Raw genomic sequence first — 23,792 nt, 5'->3', positions numbered from 1 at the left:
GTTCCCCCTTAGTTTTCCCCCATGAGTGCTAAATGGGCGGATTTTAGTAGCTCGCACACACACACACACACACACTCACACACACACACACACACACTGGGTGTTTTACTGTACTGACAGCAGCTGCGCCTGACTCTCATCTCCGGAGCATTTTAACACTTCTTCTTCATCCTGCTTTAATTCTTTACATTAAAAAAGGCACAAAATGGGGAAAGTGGAAGGTGGAATGAAATGCGTGAAATACCTGCTCTTCATATTCAACTTCATATTCTGGGTGAGTGATGCCTGTTGATGATGAAATGCTGAATGAATCAGATAAATAATTGTTTCATGTTTGAGCTGAAAGCCGCATGCACACTGATGAACTGATGGCTGTTCTCTAGCAAGAAGAAGAGAAAGGAAAACACCCCCTTTCTTTCCATTTTCCCCCCACCTTTGCCTGCCTGCGTCTCAGTGTGTGTTTATCCCCTCGGCCATGGAAAGGTAAATCAGATTTTCCATTAAGGGAACAAAACGCCCCTTTTTCCTCTTTGGAGTTCACAAAGAGCTCACTATTCCACATATAGTGCACTACACAGGCTACACAAGCTCTTCAGTTCATCTTGTCTGCATAAACTGTGTGTATGTATGTGTATATATATATATATATATATATATATATATATATATATATATAGATGTGTTAAACATATTGGAGCACGTGACTGACAGGTGTTTAATGTTACCCAGGTGTGTCCTGTTAGATTGATTGTTTAAACAATTAATAGCTCTGAATGTCTACTCTTGGTTTGAGCCTTCAGTTTCAGTTGGACCTGTCAAGACTGCATTAGTTCTTAATAAAGGATAAACCAACATGAAGACCAGAGAGCTGTCTGTGGGAAAAAGCCATTTGAAGCTGTGTAAATAGGGAAAATCACGCGCCGTTGCACACGCGTTGGGCATAGCCAATACGACAATTTGGAATGTTCTGGTAAAAGAAAGAAAACGAGAAGGAAACCACGAATGTAGTAACAAGCAGACATTACGTAGGTTGTCCAAGGAAAAGAGCAGCAGTTGATGGCGGAAACATTGTGAGAGCTGTGATGGAAAAACCCCAAAACAACTGACAGTGACATCAGCAACAAAGGGCAGGGGTGAAGGTGTCACAATCCACTGTTCGAAGAAGATTTTGAGAGCAGAAATATACCTACCTCCTGGAGAGGGGACTGAAGAGAGAAACCCCGTAATAAACACATAACTGAAAGCGGCTGCGGTGAAAAAAAAACAACAACCTTGGAAAGCATCACAAAAGAAGAAACCAATAAATTTGTTGACGTCGCAGACTCGATGCGGTTATTGCGAGTAAAGTCTATGCAACCAAGTGTTGTTTACTTTAATTTACTTCTAGACTTATCTGTTCCTATACTTTTGCTTACCTAAAAATTGGGAGTTCTGCCGCCGAAGGAGATACGTTCTGAGGTGTCTAGATGTAAATATAAGGAAATAATGCTGTAGTGTCTTTAGAGCAAAAACAAAAGGAATAGTCCTTGCAGTTCCAATACTTTCAGAGGGGATTGTGTGCGTGTGTTGTATGTACAATGCTGTGGAAAAAGTATTTGCCCCAATCCTGTAACGGGACCCCTGTCTTCCAAACACTTCCACTTTCGACTCATCAGTCCACAGAACGTTCTCCCAAAAGGTGTGTTTTGGCAAAATTCAGACGAGCCCTAATGTTCTTCTGGGTTGGCGGTGGTTTCCATCTGCCACATGATTGGTCAATTGAGCCAATCGCTCGGAGTAGTCACTCTCATGTTCATGAAATCGCGACTCTGTGTTGCACATGTACTTAGAAAATGAATGGTCATCTGTGGCTTTGTTGCACACTCGGGTAAACACACCTTTAGTATGTTGAAAGGTTCAGTATCCTGAGTATACTGAATAAGTTCAGTATCCATTTACGGTATTTGGCGGACGCTCTTATCCAGAGCGACTTACGTTTATCTCATTCACACATCTGAGCAATTGAGGGTTAAGGGCCTTGCTCAAGGGCCCAACAATGGCAGCATTGAAACTAGCACTAGGTGAGACTTGGGAAGCGTACATCTTTAGGGATGGAAAATGAGTGCAGAAAGCTCCAAGCTGAAGGAGTATCAGGATGAATCCGGCAGATCCGGACGGCAAGGAATTATGACAGGTCCAGGTTGCGAAATCACATCAGGCAGCATGATATCATGATAAATTCTTACAGTACACTTTTCTGAGACTGTCATGTGTCCATCAGTGCTAATGCTACTCTACACTGAGGAACTCCATTGTCACTCAGTCGACTAGCTCATGGTTGCTCCTTCATGTTCCTTTTAAAATGGCTTGTTTTCATTTTATACTAGAGTGCTGTTGAATTCTCGAATCTGATTGGTCAGAAGGCGTCGACAGGTTTACATTAATCTGCGCATTCTAATATGTTACTGTTTCCATAGTAACGCAGAGACATGTATCCTTGATACGGTGACGTTTTCCGTAAGGAGAGGGCTTTTTTTGTCTTTTCTTTAACGTTAATGGAAGGAGTCTCCGCTGTCAGTAAGTTCGCCAACACGGGAAAGTCTTCAGGAGTAAAGAAAGCTTCACACTTTCCACTTTCTTTGTAACATATAGGCTATTAAACTCTTCCAGAAGTGCTGATGTAGCAAAATAATAGATTGGATTACACACCGGGCAAATTTTTTATTCCTTACGTATTTTTTTTTGAAGCCGGACACGGTTACAGATAACATCATAGGTCAGTTTATCCTTTATATAATGATGCGCTCGTCTGAATGTTCTTTTTGTAAAACGTCTCGCCGTTGTCTGCTTTCTTTCGGTGTTAAGCTCGACAGGGCATTATGGGTAAAGAAATGTGTTCGCTCACACACCAAGAATAACACTGTATGAACGCTCAGAGATTAGAATTTTAACTTGGTTTACAAATGTCGATTTCTTATCTCATGGCATGTTCTTTCAACTTGTGAGTACAGCTGTAAAACTCACACACACACACACACACACACACACACACACACACTCACACACACTGCAGAGTCTTGTTGTCAGGTGTTAGTGAAAGGTAATAAACATACACTAAAATGTTCTACATAGTTAATAATAATAATAATAATAATAGTAATAATAATAATGTGTCTGTGTGTGTGTGTGTGTGTGTGTGGTAACAGTGCTAATGGGTATTACACAGTAACCAAGAGATTTGATCTACAATCAATATCTCTCCGTTCTCAGGCTGTAATTTATGATCCACGGCCATCCATTATTACCCAGAATTCCCTTGTGATCAATTCCAGATTCATAAACATCACACTGCCACGCCCAGTAAACCAGACAAAGCGTACTTAAGGGGAGGATACTGTGCCGTTCTGTCCTGTTGCAGCAAAGTCATCGCTTTAGATTTTATAGTTGTATGACTTTTAATACCATAGCAGGTGTGTGTGTGTGTGTGTGTGTGTGTGTATATATATATATATATATATATATATATATATATATGCAGGTGGGAGTAGAAATTACAGATGGAAGAAACAAGGCACAGTACTATCAGCTTACTTGGCGGAGAGCTGTGGTGTAAGAGGAATAAAACGCTTCAGGACATGGCGGTGTATATATGGAAAAGAATTCATTTTGCACTGGTACATCAGTGCACATGACATTCTTGTCATTGATTGTTTTCCTGTAACAGCACACCAACATGATATTAAGTCTTTTATTATTCGTTTATTCGACACTATATGGCCAAAAGTTTGTGCACTTCTTAAACATCCCATTCCAGCTAAAGTGGGAACTTTGTTGTTATAATAAGCTCCACTCTTTCTGGGAAGGCTTTAGACTAGATTTTGGGGCATGGCTGAGGGGATTTGTGATCATTCAGACACGAGTGTTGTGAACTGAGCTGAAAAGTTTTTCTTTATACAACATACACAGAAACTGTGTGTTTTCTGATCACACGGCTTCCTCTAATGTGCTCCGTGGAGACTGACAGCCTCATAAATCCTTAATAATGCTGTTATTCTGTGTTTGTGAGTGTGTGTGTGTGTGTGTGTGTGTGTGTGTGTGTGTTTGCATGTATTTAGCTCTTTGTGTGAACAAAAAAAGGATCAAATGTCCTCACAGTGGTAGAAGAGTGTCGAATGTCCTCACAATCAATCGGTCCTTACAAAAATATATACAATGTTTTTATAGCTTTTATCGAAATAAACTGAAAAAATTCTTCTTTTTTTTGGTCACTTAAAGGTTCGAGAAGTATAAGTAATGATTATAATCGTGTTACAATTGTAAAACAGATTGTGTTACAATCTAACTATGTGTTTATGGAAGGTCCTCAGAACGATAGAAAAAGGAGTATGACTCTGGAACGACCGGAATAAAGGGTGTGTCCTATCGACTTCAAGTCTTTATTTTATTACCACAGATTTTAGTATTTTTTAATTTATTTTAGGCTCCGTCCTAAATCCTTTAACGCAGAAGTCGGCGCACAAGACTGCTTGCTTTAAAAGCTACTATGCTTTAAAACGTTTTTGCAGCCAAAGCACGTCACAAAGAACTCGCATTGTAAATATAAATATAATAAAGCATTAATTATAGATATATAATCAAACCAGTTCTAGCAAAAGAAAAGAACAGTCAAGTTTCCTTATAGTTGTAGACATATCCAATTCCAACTTTTTCCATTTATTACAGGATCAGATATCTGACGTGTTTCACACTGACGTCCGGATGAGTGTGTCATGAAATAAAGCGTTAAGTTAGCTATAGTACGTGTAGCCTGGTGTTAGAGGCCGTGTGTGTTTAGTGTCACTGTGTCCTTCAGTCGAGCGTGCTGATTTACACAAAAGTCTCATCAACGGTCCATAAAAAGGCCTTATTCAAATTGGAATGATTTGCATAAAACTATGCAAATAGGGGTGGCTGTGGATCAGGTGGTTGAGCGGGTTGTCCACTAATCGTAGGGTTGGCGGTTCGATTCCCGGCCCACGTGACTCCACATACCGAAGTGTCCTTGGGCAAGACACTGAACCCCAAGTTGCTCCCGATGGCAAGTTAGTGCCTTGAATGGCAGCTCTGCTACCATTGGTGTGTGTGAATAGGTGAATGAGAACCAGTGTAAAGCGCTTTGGATAAAAGCGCTATATAAGTGCACCATTTACCATTTAACTAGCCCCTCCCCCTTTCTGTTTGCCCATAGCTGACATTTGGCAAAAGCCGTACTGGATCTGATCTAACAAACACCTCTAGTTCAATCTGCTTTTTTATTTAAAATATATTATAAATAAATGTTTTTCCATGTTCACTGTAAAACATTACACTATATGCACAGTGTCTTTTGAATTAATTTTTATTAAATTGTAATAAACCCGATAGTACTATGCAGATTTTTATTTTTTATCTTGATTTTTTTTTTAATTATTTTAATTCTAATTTTTAATGGAAGGCATGTTTTCTTTCTTTCAGAAAAACACTATACGCTCAATATTAAATTAACATTTTAATACCCACCCCTTCTACTTATAAACGTGCACGATAATAATAATAATAATAATAATAATAATAATATCACAGCACATGAATGCATGCGAAATAAATGGAAAAAAAGTCATAAAATTTTAATAAATTAATAGTGTTAAAAAAAAATACAGGGTGTTCCAAAACTCTCCTTATATAGGGGACTATGTTTGCCAGTACCGCATAGTTTTTTTCGTTGTTGTTTGTTTTTATTTGTACAAGATCAATTCACAATATATGTATTGCAACGGTCTTAGCTTAAAGCTTAATTTCAAAGCTAAGAGTTGGGATTGGATCTGCTTTGGATTTGTAAGGCTCTGATGAAATTTCTATTTAGTTTATAATTCGTGTTATAGATACGTGATCATATATACAGTATATATAACAGCAGACACAAAGAGAATATACAAATACCCAAACATACCAAAGGAAAAAATGATAAAGCATGGCACGAGCAGTAAAGAAGGATGAAGGGAAATGAGAAAGAGTGAAACGTGTGGTTTAAGGCTGCAGTAGAAATGATTTTTCCACTGTTTTATTTGGGCATATGGCGTGGTCTGTTAAAATGTTTAACTACAGTTCGGTTAGACTGCAAAAATAAATTTCACAATGTGGCTTGAAGTATATAAGGCGTGTGTGCGTGATATTGTATTTATATTCACTGCACATGACACTTGAAAATATCATCTCTACAGCTCTTTCACATGACAGAATAAAGACAGTGTTGAAGAGAATAACACATAACATCCCATAATATCACATAACAGCCCATAATATCCCAGGATTCTGTTCTGTGGAGGTTTATAATACGGTGCGGACATGTTTTACATTCTTTGAATGCGGTGCTATGAAATGTAATATCAGCACACAGCTAGTGTAACCTGCAAAGCAAACATGGAAAATCCATCACCAACATGAAACTCAATAAACATGAATGTAAAATCCAAGCCGAGGGTCAACACACGCATGCACAAAGTCACACACACATGCACACACACACGTGCGCGCGCACACACACACACACACACAGTGGTTTTACACGGAAAAATCTGCAGCTCTCGTTTAAGGTTATTGCATTTTCACGAGAAGGGATTTATTATTTCTCTGTTTGACTCCAAAGTGAAGAGCGAGAGAGAGAGAGAGAGAGAGAGAGACATAGGTATAAGAGTATAGGAGACAGGATGAGAAAGTACAGAGACGGTACATAAAGATAGTAACACTGGTGATGATGATGTTGGTGATGAGGATGATGATGCTGGTGATGATGATGTTGGTGATGACACTAATGATGATGGTGATGATGATGATGATGCCAGTTTTGATGAGGATGATTAAGGATGATGATGATGATGATGACACTAATGATGATGATGCTGGTGGTGAAGATGATTGGTGGTGATGATGGTGATTAAGGATGATGATGATGGTGGTGATGAGGATGATGATGATGGTGGTGGTGATGATGATGGTGGTGATGAGGATGATGATGGTGATTAAGGATAATGACGATGGTGGTGATGATGATGATGGTAGTGATGAGGATGATGATGGTGATTAAGGATGATGGTGGTGGTGATGACACTAATGATGATGGTGGTGATGATGATGGTGGTGATGAGGATGATGATGGTGATTAAGGATAATGATGATGGTGGTGATGATGATGGTAGTGATGAGGATGATGATGGTGATTAAGGATAATGACGATGGTGGTGATGATGATGATGGTAGTGATGAGGATGATGATGGTGATGATGATGATGATGCCGGTGGTGATGATGATGACACTAATGATGATAATGCTGGTGGTGGTGGTGAAGATGATGATGATGTTGGTGGTGAAGATGATGTTGCTGCTGGTGGTGGTGATGATGATGATGATGATGGTGGTGAAGATGATGATGATGATGATGCTGGTGATGATGATGATGATGATGCTGGTGGTGAAGATGATGATGCTGGTGATGATGATGATGATGATGGTGGTGAAGATGATGATGCTGGTGGTGCTGGTGATGATGATGATGATGATGGTGGTGGTGAAGATGATGATGATGATGGTGAAGATGATCATGCTGGTGGTGGTGGTGAAGATGATGATGATGCTGGTGGTGAAGATGATGTTGCTGGTGGTGGTGATGATGATGATGATGGTGGTGAAGATGATGATGATGATGATGATGCTGGTGGTGCTGGTGATGATGATGATGATGATGATGCTGGTGGTGAAGATGATGATGATGGTGGTGAAGATGATGATGATGATGATGCTGGTGGTGCTGGTGATGATGATGATGATGCTGGTGGTGAAGATGATGATGGTGAAGATGATGATGCTGGTGGTGATGATGATGATGGTGAAGATGATGATGCTGGTGGTGATGATGATGATGCTGGTGGTGAAGATGATGATCCTGGTGGTGAAGATGTTGCTGGTGTTGAAGATGGTGAAGATGATGATGCTGGTGGTGATGATTATGATGATGATGCTGGTGGTGGTGGTGATGATGATGCTGGTGGTGAAGATGATGATGCTGGTGGTGAAGATGATGATGATGATGCTGGTGGTGGTGGTGATGATGATGCTGGTGGTGAAGATGATGATGCTGGTGGTGAAGATGATGATGCTGGTGGTGGTGGTGATGATGATGCTGGTGGTGAAGATGATGATGCTGGTGGTGAAGATGATGATGCTGGTGGTGGTGGTGATGATGATGCTGGTGGTGAAGATGATGCTGGTGGTGATGATGAAGATGATGATGCTGGTGGTGGTGATGATGATTAAGGATGATGATTATGATGTTGGTAATGACTAATGATGGTGGTGATGATGATGATGATGATGCATCATGGTGATAGTGATGATTAAGAATGATGATGATGATGTATCATGGTGATAGTGATGATTAAGAATGATGATGTCTCTCTGTCTATACAACACCCCCCGGTGGTGATGATGATGATGATACTAACAGTGATAATGCTGGTGGTGGTGGTGAAGATGATGATGCTGGTGGTGAAGATGATGTTGCTGGTGGTGGTGATGATGATGCTGGTGGTGAAGATGATGATGATGGTGAAGATGATGATGCTGGTGGTGATGATGATGATGCTGGTGGTGAAGATGATGATGATGGTGAAGACGATGATTCTGGTGGTGAAGATGATGATGCTGGTGGTGATGATGATGATGCTGGTGGTGAAGATGATGATCCTGGTGGTGAAGATGTTGCTGGTGTTGAAGATGATGATGATGATGGTGAAGATGATGATGCTGGTGGTGAAGATGATGATGCTGGTGGTGAAGATGTTGCTGGTGTTGAAGATGATGATGGTGAAGATGATGATGCTGGTGGTGAAGATGATGATGCTGGTGTTGAAGATGGTGAAGATGATGATGCTGGTGGTGAAGATGATGATGATGATGATGATGGTGGTGGTGAAGATGATGATGCTGGTGGTGATGATGTTGCTGGTGGTGAAGATGATGATGATGCTGGTGGTGAAGATGATGATGCTGGTGGTGAAGATGATGATGATGATGATGCTGGTGGTGAAGATGATGATGATGCTGGTGGTGAAGATGATGATGATGCTGGTGGTGAAGATGATGATGATGCTGGTGATGATGATGATGCTGGTGGTGAAGATGATGATGATGCTGGTGGTGAAGATGATGATGCTGGTGGTGGTGGTGATGATGCTGGTGGTGAAGATGTTGCTGGTGTTGAAGATGATGCTGGTGGTGAAGATGATGATGATGCTGGTGGTGGTGGTGATGATGATGCTGGTGGTGAAGATGATGATGCTGGTGGTGAAGATGATGATGTTGGTGGTGAAGATGATGATTAAGGATGATGATGATATTAATGATGATTCTGGTGGTGGTGATGATGAAGATGATGATGCTGGTGGTGGTGATGATGATTAAGGATGATGATTATGATGTTGGTAATGACTAATGATGGTGGTGATGATGATGATGATGTATCATGGTGATAGTGATGATTAAGAATGATGATGATGATGTCTCTCTGTCTATACAACACCCCCCCCCCCCCCCCGATCCCTCTCTCTCTCTCTCTCTCTCTCTCTCTCTCTGTAGTTAATGGGTTCTCTGGTGTTGGCTATTGGTTTGTGGTTGCGGTTGGAAAATGACACAGTGTCTCTCCTGGACAGCGGCAGAGCACCGGACACCTTCTTCATTGGTGAGTGTGAGTATGTTAGATTGTGTGTGTGTGTTAGGTTTTAGTGTGGCAAGCAGGGAGCTAATATACTCAGCTCGCTAACACTGTCTGCTGAGTAGAAGGTGGCATACTATTCTGTCACACTTACGTACTTAGTATGTTTAAGTATGAATTATGTGGATTAGGACACAGCCCATGACTGTTTAAAAAACAGGAAATGGTGGTTTTGGTTTGCAGAAAATATGACAAACATATGACAGTGTGACAAACAGACACCTGTGTGAGACTGATCTTTACACCACTAAAACTTTCAACAATGCATTAAATAACAGTGTAATTAATAAAAAAAAATGAGACCTATTCTGTGTAAATATTGTGTGTTATAGTAATAAGTGTATGAGAACGTGTAAGAGAGAGAGAGAGTGTGTGTAAGATTGAGAGAGTGTGTGTGACTGAATGTAAAATACACACACACACTCATTGTGACATCCTCACATCACTTATCCGTTACACTGTCTAAAATTTACTTATAGACAAATTTAACATGCTGAAAGGGAACAATAGTTCAAATGTGTGTGTGTGTGTGTGTGTGTGTGTGTGTGTGTATGGGGGGGGGGGGGTTGGGGGGTGTCAATAATGGACCGTTTTTCAGCAGTGATGTCATCGTGTCACAGTAAACGTCCTCCTACAGTCCAGACACATAAATAACACACACCTACAATATATTTGACTGTGGTGTCTCATTTCAGCCTACGTGTATGTCTGTCTGTGTGTGTGTGTGTGAGAGAGAGAGAGAGAGTGTCTTATTCATCACTTTCCTCCCAAAACCACACAAACACTCCGTCTTGGTGCCTCGCTCTTTTGTTTTTAGAAAAAGGGTGGCAGTTTGTAGGGCTGGGATTCAGTCGCCATGGAAACAGGAGAGAAAAACAGTTGTGGGTGGAGTCAGAGATGTGGGGAGTGGGGGAATGGGAGGAGTTTGAACAGGTACATCTGACCTACAGGGAAAAGTGATGCCGCAGCCCAGATGTCTTTCCTACTCCCTACACGCCCTGATCCCTACACTGGAGAATCATGCACACTATGTGGCACACTAATCTAGGGAACAGAATGAGGATGGGTTGGTTGATTTGTTTATCAAATAAATAAACAGCATCACAACAGTGTTTCCAAACCATACACCCTATTCTCTATATAGGGCACGTAAACACCATTATCAGTTTAATTTGGACGTGTCCCAATCCATACACCCTATTCACTATATAGAGCATACTGTATAAACACTATTATGAGTCCAGAGTGGACATGTTCCAATCCACACACCCTATTCACTATATAGAGCACATAAACACTATTATGTCTTTAATTTATTTATTCATTCTCATATGGTTCATTTACATGTGATTCATTTACACGTGATTCATTTACATATGATTCATTTACATGTGATTCATATTCAAGTGATACATTTTCATGTGATTCATTTACATGTGATTCATTTTCATGTGATTCATATTCAAGTGATACATTTTCATGTGATTCATTTACATATGATTCATTTACATGTGATTCATTTACTAATTTGCTTCTCTTTAAATACAGTTTTAGACTGTGATATTACAAAGGTCTTTCCAGATTATTACTTGCTACACTGTATGAGATAATCCCAGTAAAATTGCCTGAATTCTATAATATAATTTGTTCACCATGTTAGGTTTAAATCCTCTAAAAACAGATTCGCAATTAAATAACACATCCTTCAAAGCATTGGCATGTTCTGCTTACTCTCACAATCCTCCAAACACCCACACACCCAAAGTCTCCATAAACAAATGAGACAGCAGTGTATCCTACAGAAACCGAACGTCGTCCACAATGTGAAAACAACTCGGAGAGTAAGCTGGACTAACCAACAAAATTACCAAGACTGATAAACAGTCTGCACACAATAATAAATATAACGTCCTTATCTTTTAAAGACTTGTAACAAATAATATAACAGTGTAGCACGTAAAGCCGAGGAGATAACACTAATAAAATTAAATAAACAGAAACTCTAACCCGGTCAGAGCATCAAAACAGAGAAGCACATTAATACAGAAGTACATTTAAGAGGAGTGAGTCCACAAAATCTAGGTGGAGTAATGCAACGACAATATCTTCAATAAAAATCCGAATTCTGTAGAGCTGGAAGGCCGAGTGCAAAAAATAATAATAATAGAAGAGCAAAAAAGACTCCGCTGTGTAGGTGATGCAGTTCACCCCGATATCAAGAGTTTAACATAGTCTCCTGCTTCCTCCGCTGAAATAAAGTCCTTCTGGACACCGTTATATGTAATGCGAAGCTGAGCTGGGTGAAGTATTCCATAGCGAGCGCCCTCGATACCACGAAGTTGACGCCGAACCTCGTTAAACGCGGCCCGGGCCCGGGCTGTCTTGGCTGCGTAGTCAGGGAAAATGGAGATGGTCAAATCCCTCACTTTAATCCTCTGGATCTCTCTCGCACGGCGTAAAATGTCAACACAGTCACTGTGATAGTGGAATCTGCACACGATAGCTCGTGGTCGTTCACCAGGCTTAGGCTTCGGCTGAAGGGTCCGGTGGGACCGGTCCAGAACCGGCTCCTTCTCCAGACCAAACGCCTCCTTTAACGAGGCCGCTACAGCAGCAGTTGTACAGGTGTCAGCGCCCTCTGGAACGCCGACTATCCTAACGTTATTGCGCCGTGACCTCGACTCCAAATCCTCACATTTATTCTCTAATTGAGTCACGGTCGCAGTGAGAGACTCGATAGTAGTCTTCATATGAACTATGTCATCGGTGCAACCAGAGAGCGCGTGCTCCATTTCCCCAACAGTACCTTTCAGTGTTGATATGGTAACCTCGGTAGCAACTTTATCACCAGCCAGCTGTGTTTTCACGGCCTGCAGGTCAAGCTGGATAGTAGACAGCGCACCCCCGAGAGTCTCCTGGAGCTCCTTTTTAAAAATATCGGCGATGTCCTTCCTCAGTAAAGCCAGCGGCTCGAGCCTGAGTGCGGCGAAGTCAGGGTCTCCGCTCGGCGATGTGGATACAGGGGGAGAAGGAGACTCGCTCGCGGCACGCACACTTGGCCTCAGTCGTGTCTGAATGCTACCACGGGTTTTCGTGTTCTTTCCAGACATTTTAACGTACCACAAAGTTAAAATTGCAAACAAGGAAACAGAGTAGAATAAGTCAAAATATATTGTATGACCGAAAAGCGCAAATTAATTACAATTTTAATCGAAATCAGCAGGAGCCTCCAACTTCGCGTCCTACTCCATCGAATTCCGAATTCTGAATTCCATAAACACTATTATGAGTCCAGAGTGGACATGTCCCAATCCACCCACCCTATTCACTATATAGAGCATACTGTATAAACACTTATGAGTCCAGAATGGACATGTCCCAATCCACACACCCTATTCACTATACAGAGCACATAAACACTATTATGAGTCCAGAATGGGCATGTCCCAATCCACACCCTATTCACTATACAGAGCACATAAACACTATTATGAATCCAGAATGGGCGTGTCCCAATCCACACACTGTTCACTATACAGAGCACAGAAACACTATTATGAGTCCAGAATGGACATGTCCCAATCCACACACCCAATTCACTATACAGAGCTCATAAACACTATTATAAGTCCAGAATGGACATGTCCCAATCCACACACCCTATTCACTATATAGAGCATACTATATAAACACTATTATGAGTCCAGAGTGGACGTGTCCCAATCCACACACCCTATTCACTATACAGAGCACATCAGTATTATGAGTCCAGAATGGACATGTCCCAATCCACACACCCTATTCACTATACAGAGCACAGTAACACTATTACGAGTCCAGAGTGGCCGTGTCCCAATCCACACAGCCTATTCACTATACAGAGCACATAAACACTATGAGTCCCGAGTGGACATGTCCCAATCCACACACCCTATTCACTATATAGAGCACATAAACACAATTATCGGTTCGATTTGGATGTGTCCTAAACCGCACACACTTCACTACATAGCACCTATAAATGCCATTATGTGTCCCGAGTGGAGGTGTCCCAACCACACACCCTATTCACTATACAGAGCATATAAACACTATTATGAGTCCAGAGTGGATGTGTCCCAAATTACACACCCTATTCACTATATTGAGCACATAAACACCATTATCAGTTCAGTTTGGATGTGTCCCAAACCGCAGACCCTATTCACAATATTGAGCCTATATAGAGCATATAAACACTATTTTGAGTCCAGAGTGGACGTGTCCCGAACCACACCTACAGTACATAGAGCACATAAACACCATCATCAGTCCACAGTAGAATCCTGTTTCTCTGTTTACACAATTTGTTCGTTTTCATAATATTTACACAACTAATAATGGGAGTGCTATCTCTCTCGCTCTCTCTCTTCTCTCTCTCTCTCTCTCTCGCTCTCTCTCCTCTCTCTCTCTCTTTCTCTCTCTCTCCTCTCTCTCTTTCTCTCTCTCTCACTCTCTCTCCTCTCTCTCTCTCTCTCTCTCTCTCTCTTGCTATCTCTCTCCCCTCCCTGCTGTGATGAAGGTAATCAGATGAGCGAAAAGTCAGATGAGGTTAATTACATCATCTCTCAGTGCTGCATGATGTCATCGCCCTTAAACAAAGGCTCATGTTTCAGATGGAAGCTGTTCTTATAAACGGTGATTTTACACTGCCCTCTTCTGGCCAAAGTGTACGATTACAATCTGCATCCAAGCTTTATCTTTGTCTTTAGAATTCAAATTTGTCATATCCAACAGTCCAGTGTCGAGCGTTGTGAGAAATCATCATAGGTGAAATCTTTCTGTGTGCTTGGTTCATTAAGATCCCTGCGCTGTCAGGGTAGCAAATATTTAACGGTGTTCTATTAAACCTGCAGCACAGTGCACATCTGATAGAAGAGCGATGCTCAAACACCAGCTGAACTCTCTGATCAGACTCATTTCAGAAGTCAGCATGGGTGTTGTGTAATACTGTGATGAGCACACTTTACTGTACTGGAGCTGTACAGGAGGAGTTAGCGCTGTAGGGTGCACACATTAGGTTAGCTTTCACCTCGGAGACTTGTTAGGTTTCTCAGAGGTATTTACTGAGCTGTAAAGAACACTAATGTGTCTGTGACTCACTGGGATTCAGTTCATTCGGTGAATGTAAGCGGCCTCGTCTCATTCTGTTGTGTAGGAGTGTACATCCTGATCGCAGCAGGGGGGTTGATGATGTTGGTCGGCTTTTTCGGATGCTGCGGTGCTGTCCGAGAGTCTCAGTGTCTCCTCGGCTCGGTGAGTCGCTCTCTCTCTGTGTCCTGAAACTTATTTTTCTGTCCATATTTTTGTTTCCAATACTTTTTCTTTCTTCTACTTCTATCTTGTCCTGTTCTTTTGTTACCTTACCTTAACTCTCGTAACTTATTTTGTCATTGTTTTTTCCTCCTACGTTTGTTTTTTAATTCTCCCTACCTTCCCAAACCTTCCTTCCCGCCCTCTCTCCCGCCTTCCTCATATTTCAGACTTCACTTTTATTTATTTTTCTTTCCAACCTTCCTAATCTTAAGCTTAATATTTCCTTCCCTTTCCCTCTTTCCTCTCCTTTGTTCCATTCCCTGTCCCTCCTTTCCCCTTTTCCCTTTATAAACAAATCTTTATCGAACCAAATATGAAAGGTGCAAAAAATACTGTGTAGTTGTTAAAAATAAATAAATAAATGCATATATTATTATTATTATTATTATTATTATATTATTACTATTATTATTATTTACCTTTAGTATGCACTGCAAAAATCTACATCCTAGCAAATGCAAATATCTTAGAAAATACTCTAAATATCCTTATTATAAGGTTTCCATACATCAGATGTAAGATTGTTAAACCTATGTGTAGAAACTATTACTGATTTTAAGTTTTACATCTTATTCTATTTGTGGATAAGAAATAAGGAATAAGAAAATGTCGACATTTTGCTTCTTTCGAGAAATTAACGCTTGAAATTATTCTACGAGAAAAGAGTAGTAAAAAAGTTCAAACGTTTCAAGCTGTAGATTTTACTGAAAGTTCTTAATCTCACTGAAAGTTCTTAATCTCACTGAAAGTTCTTAATCTTAATGAAAGTTCTTAATCTCACTGAAAGTTCTTAATCTCACTGAAAGTTCTTAATCTCACTGAAAGTTCTTAATCTCACTGAAAGTTCTTAATCTTAATGAAAGTTCTTAATCTCACTGAAAGTTCTTAATCTTAATGAAAGTTCTTAATCTCACTGAAAGTTCTTAATCTCACTGAAAGTTCTTAATCTTAATGAAAGTTCTTAATCTTAATGAAAGTTCTTAATCTCACTGAAAGTTCTTAATCTTACTGAAAGTTCTTAATCTTAATGAAAGTTCTTAATCATAATGAAGGTTCTTAATGAAAGTTCTTAATCTCACTGAAAGTTCTTAATCTCACTGAAAGTTCTTAATCTTAATGAAAGTTCTTAATATCACTGAAAGTTCTTAATCTTAATGAAAGTTCTTAATCTTAATGAAAGTTCTTAATCTCACTGAAAGTTCTTAATCTTAATGAAAGTTCTTAATCTTAATGAAAGTTCTTAATCTCACTGAAAGTTCTTAATCTCACTGAAAGTTCTTAATCTCACTGAAAGTTCTTAATCTTAATGAAAGTTCTTAATCTTAATGAAAGTTCTTAATCTCACTGAAAGTTCTTAATCTCACTGAAAGTTCTTAATCATAATGAAAGTTCTTAATCTTACTGAAAGTTCTTAATCATAATGAAGGTTCTTAATCTTAATGAAAGTTCTTAATCTCACTGAAAGTTCTTAATCTCACTGAAAGTTCTTAATCTTAATGAAAGTTCTTAATCTTAATGAAAGTTCTTAATCTTAATGAAGGTTCTTAATCATAATGAAAGTTCTTAATCTCAATGAAAGTTCTTAATCTCAATGAAAGTTCTTAATCTTAATGAAAGTTCTTAATCATAATGAAAGTTCTTAATCTCACTGAAAGTTCTTAATCTCACTGAAAGTTCTTAATCTTAATGAAAGTTCTTAATCTTAATGAAAGTTCTTAATCTCACTGAAAGTTCTTAATCATAATGAAAGTTCTTAATCTTACTGAAAGTTCTTAATCATAATGAAGGTTCTTAATCTCAATGAAAGTTCTTAATCTCACTGAAAGTTCTTAATCTCACTGAAAGTTCTTAATCTTAATGAAAGTTCTTAATCTTAATGAAAGTTCTTAATCTTAATGAAGGTTCTTAATCATAATGAAAGTTCTTAATCTCAATGAAAGTTCTTAATCTTAATGAAAGTTCTTAATCATAATGAAAGTTCTTAATCTCACTGAAAGTTCTTAATCTTAATGAAAGTTCTTAATCATAATGAAAGTTCTTAATCATAATGAAAGTTCTTAATCTCACTGAAAGTTCTTAATCATAATGAAAGTTCTTAATCATAATGAAAGTTCTTAATCTCACTGAAAGTTCTTAATCTTACTGAAAGTTCTTAATCTTACTGAAAGTTCTTAATCATAATGAAAGTTCTTAATCTCACTGAAAGTTCTTAATCATAATGAAAGTTCTTAATCTCACTGAAAGTTCTTAATCATAATGAAAGTTCTTAATCTCACTGAAAGTTCTTAATCTTAATGAAAGTTCTTAATCATAATGAAAGTTCTTAATCATAATGAAAGTTCTTAATCTCACTGAAAGTTCTTAATCATAATGAAAGTTCTTAATCATAATGAAAGTTCTTAATCTTACTGAAAGTTCTTAATCTTACTGAAAGTTCTTAATCTCACTGAAAGTTCTTAATCATAATGAAAGTTCTTAATCATAATGAAAGTTCTTAATCTCACTGAAAGTTCTTAATCATAATGAAAGTTCTTAATCTTAAAGAAAGTTCTTACTGAAAGTTTTTAATCATAATGAAAGTTCTTAATCTCACTGAAAGTTCTTAATCTTAATGAAAGTTCTTAATCTCACTGAAAGTTCTTAATCTCACTGAAAGTTCTTAATCATAATGAAGGTTCTTAATTTTTCTGAAAGTTCTTAATCTTAATGAAAGTGTCTCATCGGCCCGCCTGATAGTGTCTAAATGTCCTGGTTTCATTCTTTCACGTGGAAACACTGCGTTCTGTTACAGATTTGCAGCTAGGTTCAGTTGATCATTTGTACTGTAGTGTTGTGTCACATGGTGCGGTTGTGTTTAACTCATTTGTAAATCTTGTGCGGGATTAACACACGGCGTGTTTTTCTGTGTAACTGCAGTTCTTCGCCTGCCTCGTGATCATTTTCGCAGCCGAAATTGCTGCTGGTGTTTTTGGATTCCTGAATAAAGACACGGTAAAACCATATACACAAGTGTATTCGAGTTATAAGTCCGTCCGTCCGTCCGTTCGTTCGTTCGTTCATTGGCGTGGATTCATTTTCCTCTTGCGTTCCTTCCCTCAGATCATTCAGGAGATTCAGACGTTTTATAAAGAATCTGCTAAAGACAGTAACAACACGGCGATTCTCACCAGCTACCATCGAGTCGTAAGTGTCACGCTGCTTCGTTCTGTATGTGTGTGTGTGTGTGTGTGTGTGTGTGTGTGTGTGTGTGTGCATGTGTGTGTTTTTATTGGTTTTTATGTTCTGTGTTGAGTTCATGTTCTATACTTTTCGCAGCTGAATTGTTGCGGCACTGCGGATTCACTAAAAACTCTCTGTCCCGACCGATCCTCTGACACCAAGGTAACTTACTCTGCTCTTATTATTAAACTTGTTGTTTTAGTTTAAAAATTATTTTTATTTTTTGATTATTTAGTCAGGGAAATAATGTATATTTGAATACGATGTTCTTGAGGTCCTGCGAGTCACCCTGGGAATCCTGAGATACTAAATTTTCCAGTCAAGAGCTGTCAGGATCAGATAGTCGGGAGATAGAGCCATCCTCACGTTTGGGACGCAGCCCTGGATTCTGTTTGAATGTGGCTAAAGACTGGCCTAAAGAAGGATGAAGCACTAGGACTGTAGTCAACTAAGTTGGGGCAGTGGTGGCTTGGCGGTTAAGGTTGCTGTCCGGAAGGTCGGGGGTTCAAGCCCCAGCACTGCCAAGCTGCCACTGTTGGACCCTTGAGCAAGGCCCTTAACCTTCTCTGCTCCAGGGGGCGCTGTATCATGACTGACCCTGCGCTCTGACCCCAACTTCCCGACATGCTGGGGTATACGAAGAAAAGAATTTCACTGTGCTGTAATGTATACGTGATCAAGAAAGACTCATCATCATTATCAACTCTGCCATTGTCAAGTCCAAGACCAGGACTAGTCAAGATCAAGTCAAGATGGAATCCAAATGAAAGTGAGATCAAAAGGCCTGCTTAACGTCACATACATGCAGTGCGCCATTGATTACTCTGTTCTCAACAAACGGATTACTTCTTGTCAAACTTTGTGAATGCGAAAAGCAAAGAAACCGTCAACATTTGTTTTTAACTCAGTCGAGACCAAGACCATATTTAGCGAGAACAATGCCCAAGAGCAAAATCCAAGTCAATACAGAGATCAGACGTGAGTCCTACAGCCCTAAAGTAGCACAAGCAAATTTTTCTTGGGCGAAATTCCAAAATCTTACATACCTTTGACATACGTTTTAAATGTATTCCTTCCTAAATTATTAGACACACTCTTTGTTGCAACACAGCTACTAGTCTAGAAAGTCGAGTCCTAACACTAATCGTGCTCACACTGGGAAACAACACAAACTGTGTCATATTCTTGTATAAGGGCGTGACCCTCAGCTACAGTTGAGGTCATACGTTTACATACACCTTGTAGAATCGGAAAAATGCTAATCTTTTTATTATTATTTTTTTAAATAAGAAGGATGATACAAATTGCATTTAGTTTTTTTATTTAATTCTGCCCTGAATAAACGATTTCACATTACAGATGTTTAGATATAGTCCACGTGACACAATGATCACTGAATTTACACAAATGAACCAGGAAGGGAATGGAATGGGGAGAGGGAAATGGGGACTGGAAGAACTGTGCTATGTGATTTGTCACTTTACCGCATCATACATTAATTTGCATCGAACTGAATAAATCTGAGTCAAATGTCTCTTAGTACGATTTCGCCTTGTTGCTTGCTGCTGTCACGGAGATCGCGGCTCCGTGTCGCACACGTACACAGCGAACGACTGGTCGCCTGCCTAGCGTGCTAGAGTAGCTTGATTGTAGCGTTAGAAACAGTCAGTACTGAGAGACCGAGCCCTCTAGTGGTGAGGAGAGGAATCATTTAGCGCTCGTAATGGGTTTTATATGCTGATAAAGGTTCTTTATAGATGTACAAGCTATGCATCTCATTGTTTTTATTTCCGCAGAACTGTGACGTAGCCATCGGAGAGTTTTTCAAGAGTAAACTGTTTATCATCGGATACGTGGGGATCGGAATCGCCGGAGTCATGGTGAGACCGTTTGAAGGAATAGTTTGGCCAAGAATTACATATATGTACACAATATTCCCCAAGTGTACTCGAGTGTACTGTCTTTGCTTTTGTCCTGGAGCTACATTACAAGACTAGTTTTGCTAGCAAGTAAAGAAAAACATTGCTAGGTACTACTTGCTTAGAAATACAACATTCTTTAATTGTTATTATGACTGATTTGTGTCTGATCTCCGCAGATTATCGGGATGATCTTCAGCATGGTGCTGTGCTGCGCGATCCGGAACAGCCGTGAGGTCATCTAACTTCATGACCTTTTCACCTTTAACCTCTGTGCCAGTTTTTTTTTCTTCTTTTTTACAGACACAGCAAGAACTTCGAGATCAACAAACATCTCGTGTTTTTTTTTTTTCCCCGTCATTCAGAACATCCAGTCAGAAGCTAATGGAAGGAAGTCTTACTTTCAGCTTTTTTAGTTCGTTTGGATTGATTCGTTTTCTTTTTTCACTTTACCTGCTGGATAGGTGTCGTAAATATTCAGTTTGTGAAGCTGTTTTAAGGAATGTAATTTAATTTAATTTATATATTTCCGTCGATGTCTGAACGAGGAGGCTGTTGAGATGCGGAATTTAAAGACTGGGGTCTCTGAGGTCACATGACCGAGGGAGATTAAAACCAGTGAGGTCTAGTATGTTATAGCGAGCGCAAATAACGCATGAAGTCCTGTTTAACGGTCCGAGTGCACTACCGCAGGGAGCGTGTTTAACAGGCATGCGTAGTGAACATGCTACAGTATGTGGTTTGGGACACGTCCACGGTAGACTTGATGATGTTAATCTGGCGTTAGTGCTTGACAGCTGGTAGATAAATAATCCCTGGTAGTGCACTCAGCCGTTTGGACCTGATTAACACCATATCTGAATCGCATTTTTGATGTTTGCTCGCATCCATGTTGCATTACATAGTCGCTGCCTTTCCCAAGGACAGGTTTGTAAATATTATTGAGATTTATACTCCATTTTTGTAATGTGTGTGATGGTGAATATCTGTGACGTGCTGTTGGTTTGTGTAAAAGCTAGTCATTGTCATTTTTAAGTCATTCCTGTTCGACGATGACGTATACGATCAATTAAGGTGCCTTGCTCTTTTATACGACGTATATAACCTGAGCTCTTCAACCCGTCCAGTTCATAGGATACAGATGCAGCTTTTTTGCGTTTCAGTCCTGTTTTCAACACACACTTTGTCCACTTCTTCTTGGTTGAGGCCGTTCCATTACCTTACCAGATAGTGGAAATGTGTTGTGTAAGTCAGTACGTTTACATGGACAACAATAACCCGATTAAGACGATACTCTGATTAAGAAACTAGCATGTAAACAGCGATTATTGAGGACCTTAATCCGATTAAGGTCATACTCGAAGTAAACACAAATGGAATTAAGACGTGTGGCGTATTCCTGTTTTAGTCGCATCATCGACGTGCGTTACAGACGTGTACACACCTTAATCACACTATTAACGTCGTGTGGGAGTTTTCACCGCATTTTGCGACAGGACACGTACACACACGGCAGTGCTCAACCGTTTGACGGCAAACAAGAGAGCACGGCTGCGTCCCAAACGGCATACTTATCTACTGTATAGTAGGCGAAATACATGTATCTCGGCTACTATATAGTAGGTAAGTACGTGGTTTGGGACGCAGCTCACGGCTTCAAGCAGTCGTCTATTAGCACGTATAGCATGAGAAATAATTAACCGCACTTGAAGCTTTCATAAAATAAAAAATTAAACACTCAAAACTGTATACGGGTCCATAACGAAGACCAGCTGTTTGTCGATACGTGAAATTCTGGAGGGAACGTCGGACGGCGTGGCGTGGGGACGTAATGACGTGTGACGTTAATCGCTCTATGTTCTATAACACGTAAAACAGGAACATGAAAGGAATATTCTAAATGCAACTCATGTAAACACCTTAATCAGAATATTGTCTTATTCAGAATAAGGTCGATAATTAGATTACTGCTGTCCGTGTAAACGTAGTCAGTGTTACATGAGCGGTCCCTCCAGGATTTCGTGATTTTGAGATCGCAGAAATGAACGCAAAATCAAGCAAACTCCGCAAAATTACTGCAGATTTGGGCCAAAACGTGTCATGTGACATCACAACGCGCATTCAGCCTTCTTTGATTCACGTGCGTCGAACATGAGTACAGCTAAAAGGTCGGGTTTACCAACAAACATCACTGCGAAAGACTGTGCGATTGCAATTTCGCCAATTCGAGTAGCATCACAAATTCTGAAGAAGAAGAAAAACAGCAAAATCGCGCATTTTTAGTCGCAACAATCACAAACAAACTCAGCGAAGTTGAGTTCGCACTAGCCTCTCGTCACATTATCACTTGCCAGTGTGAACGGAGGTTAAGAATTACTTCAGGAACTCAAGTTACTTAGAAGCCACCTCCGCAATATGACGCCATTTCCTTGTCATTTTTTCCAAATGGAGGACAAAACTTGTAAGAATAAACAAAAAAAAAACCCACTTTCCAGTAAATGAAACTGCTTTACTTTTCTGTTAAGTAACTACTTAAACATACCAGCTAGCTGACTAGCACGCCAGTGTAGAAAAGTAAGGCAATTCCATCAGCTGTCTCCATGATGGACACAAATATTGAGCTGAAGTCGACGAGTGCGCACTGGAAACAGGAATGAAACGCCCGATTAGCTAAAACTCCTTTAAAAACATAGACCGAGTGAAGATCAATAGTAATACTGAACGTTTCCATAAGTAGGTTTAGTTTATTCATTCTCTTCTTGAAGACGCTGTGTAGGCATGTGCTGATGATATTCAGTAGATATACACAAACATGACGCAGTTAAACGGTGAACTCTTATTTTGTATTTATATTCCCGGAGAAGCCAGTCTCATCAGTCTGTTCCTCAGACAAGAACGACCACGAAAGCCAGAACTACTGTTCTGTCATGCGTACTATTCAGACTGGATTCCAGACATATATCTGTTAAGGTGCGTTCGGAGACCATTCGTTTTCAATGAGAGCTGGCGACCGTACGCGAATAGATGTGGGCGTGTCCAGAGATGTGACAAAGTTGGAATTTGGAGCGACTTTGCGTAGCGACTACCAACGGGAGCGAAGACGGTAGGGCGCGAGTGATCCGTGACCCCTCGTACTGCCGGCGAGTCCGAATTGTTTCGTGTTAATAAATGTTACTATGGCAACCAGTAGTAGGAACGCCTACTTGCGACATCATAGTACAGCGACGGGTGATAAAATTGCTTTATGTGTGAACGTAGCTTAAGCGATCTCAGAGATGGGCGTGTCTTCGCGGTGTACGCAGCAACGGTTCCACTTCATACGTCTCAGTTTAATACAAACTGTTAAAAATAACAAGGCTTAAAGTCAAACCATCGTTTAATCTTCTCGTCAGTTTTGCAGTAACCTTGAATTTTTTTTTTATTTGAACAGCACAAATAAAATGCAATCTTGTTGTTGCTATTACACTACCGGTCAAAAGTTTGTGGACACTCGACTGAAATGTTTCTCATGATCTTAAAAACCTTTTGATCTGAA

General features: G+C 39.9%; 1 protein-coding gene across 3 annotated transcripts; it reads left to right on the top strand.

Annotated features, from left to right (window-relative positions):
* The first annotated feature begins 7 nt into the window (after positions 1 to 7).
* On the top strand, positions 8 to 22,035 carry tspan2b (tetraspanin 2b). Of its 3 annotated transcripts, XM_053643463.1 has the most exons (8): positions 9 to 274; positions 9,629 to 9,731; positions 14,962 to 15,059; positions 18,036 to 18,110; positions 18,219 to 18,302; positions 18,435 to 18,500; positions 20,135 to 20,218; positions 20,437 to 22,035. In XM_053643463.1, the coding sequence occupies exons 1-8, from the start codon at positions 206 to 208 to the stop codon at positions 20,500 to 20,502; spliced, it is 645 nt and encodes a 214-aa protein (XP_053499438.1). In that variant the 5' UTR covers positions 9 to 205; the 3' UTR covers positions 20,503 to 22,035. The 3 variants fall into 3 exon arrangements, with proteins under 3 accessions (XP_053499437.1, XP_053499438.1, XP_053499439.1); XM_053643462.1 differs by lacking the exon at positions 20,437 to 22,035 and having other exon boundaries at positions 8 to 274; positions 20,135 to 20,402; XM_053643464.1 differs by lacking the exons at positions 9 to 274; positions 20,437 to 22,035 and adding an exon at positions 283 to 483 and having other exon boundaries at positions 20,135 to 20,403.
* Positions 22,036 to 23,792: the final 1,757 nt, after the last annotated feature.

Source organism: Ictalurus furcatus, chromosome 15 (genome assembly GCF_023375685.1).
Source record: "Ictalurus furcatus strain D&B chromosome 15, Billie_1.0, whole genome shotgun sequence".
Lineage (NCBI taxonomy): Eukaryota > Metazoa > Chordata > Actinopteri > Siluriformes > Ictaluridae > Ictalurus > Ictalurus furcatus.
The sequence above is the reverse complement of the archived record's forward strand: the minus strand, read 5'-3'. Positions and strand labels throughout refer to the sequence as shown.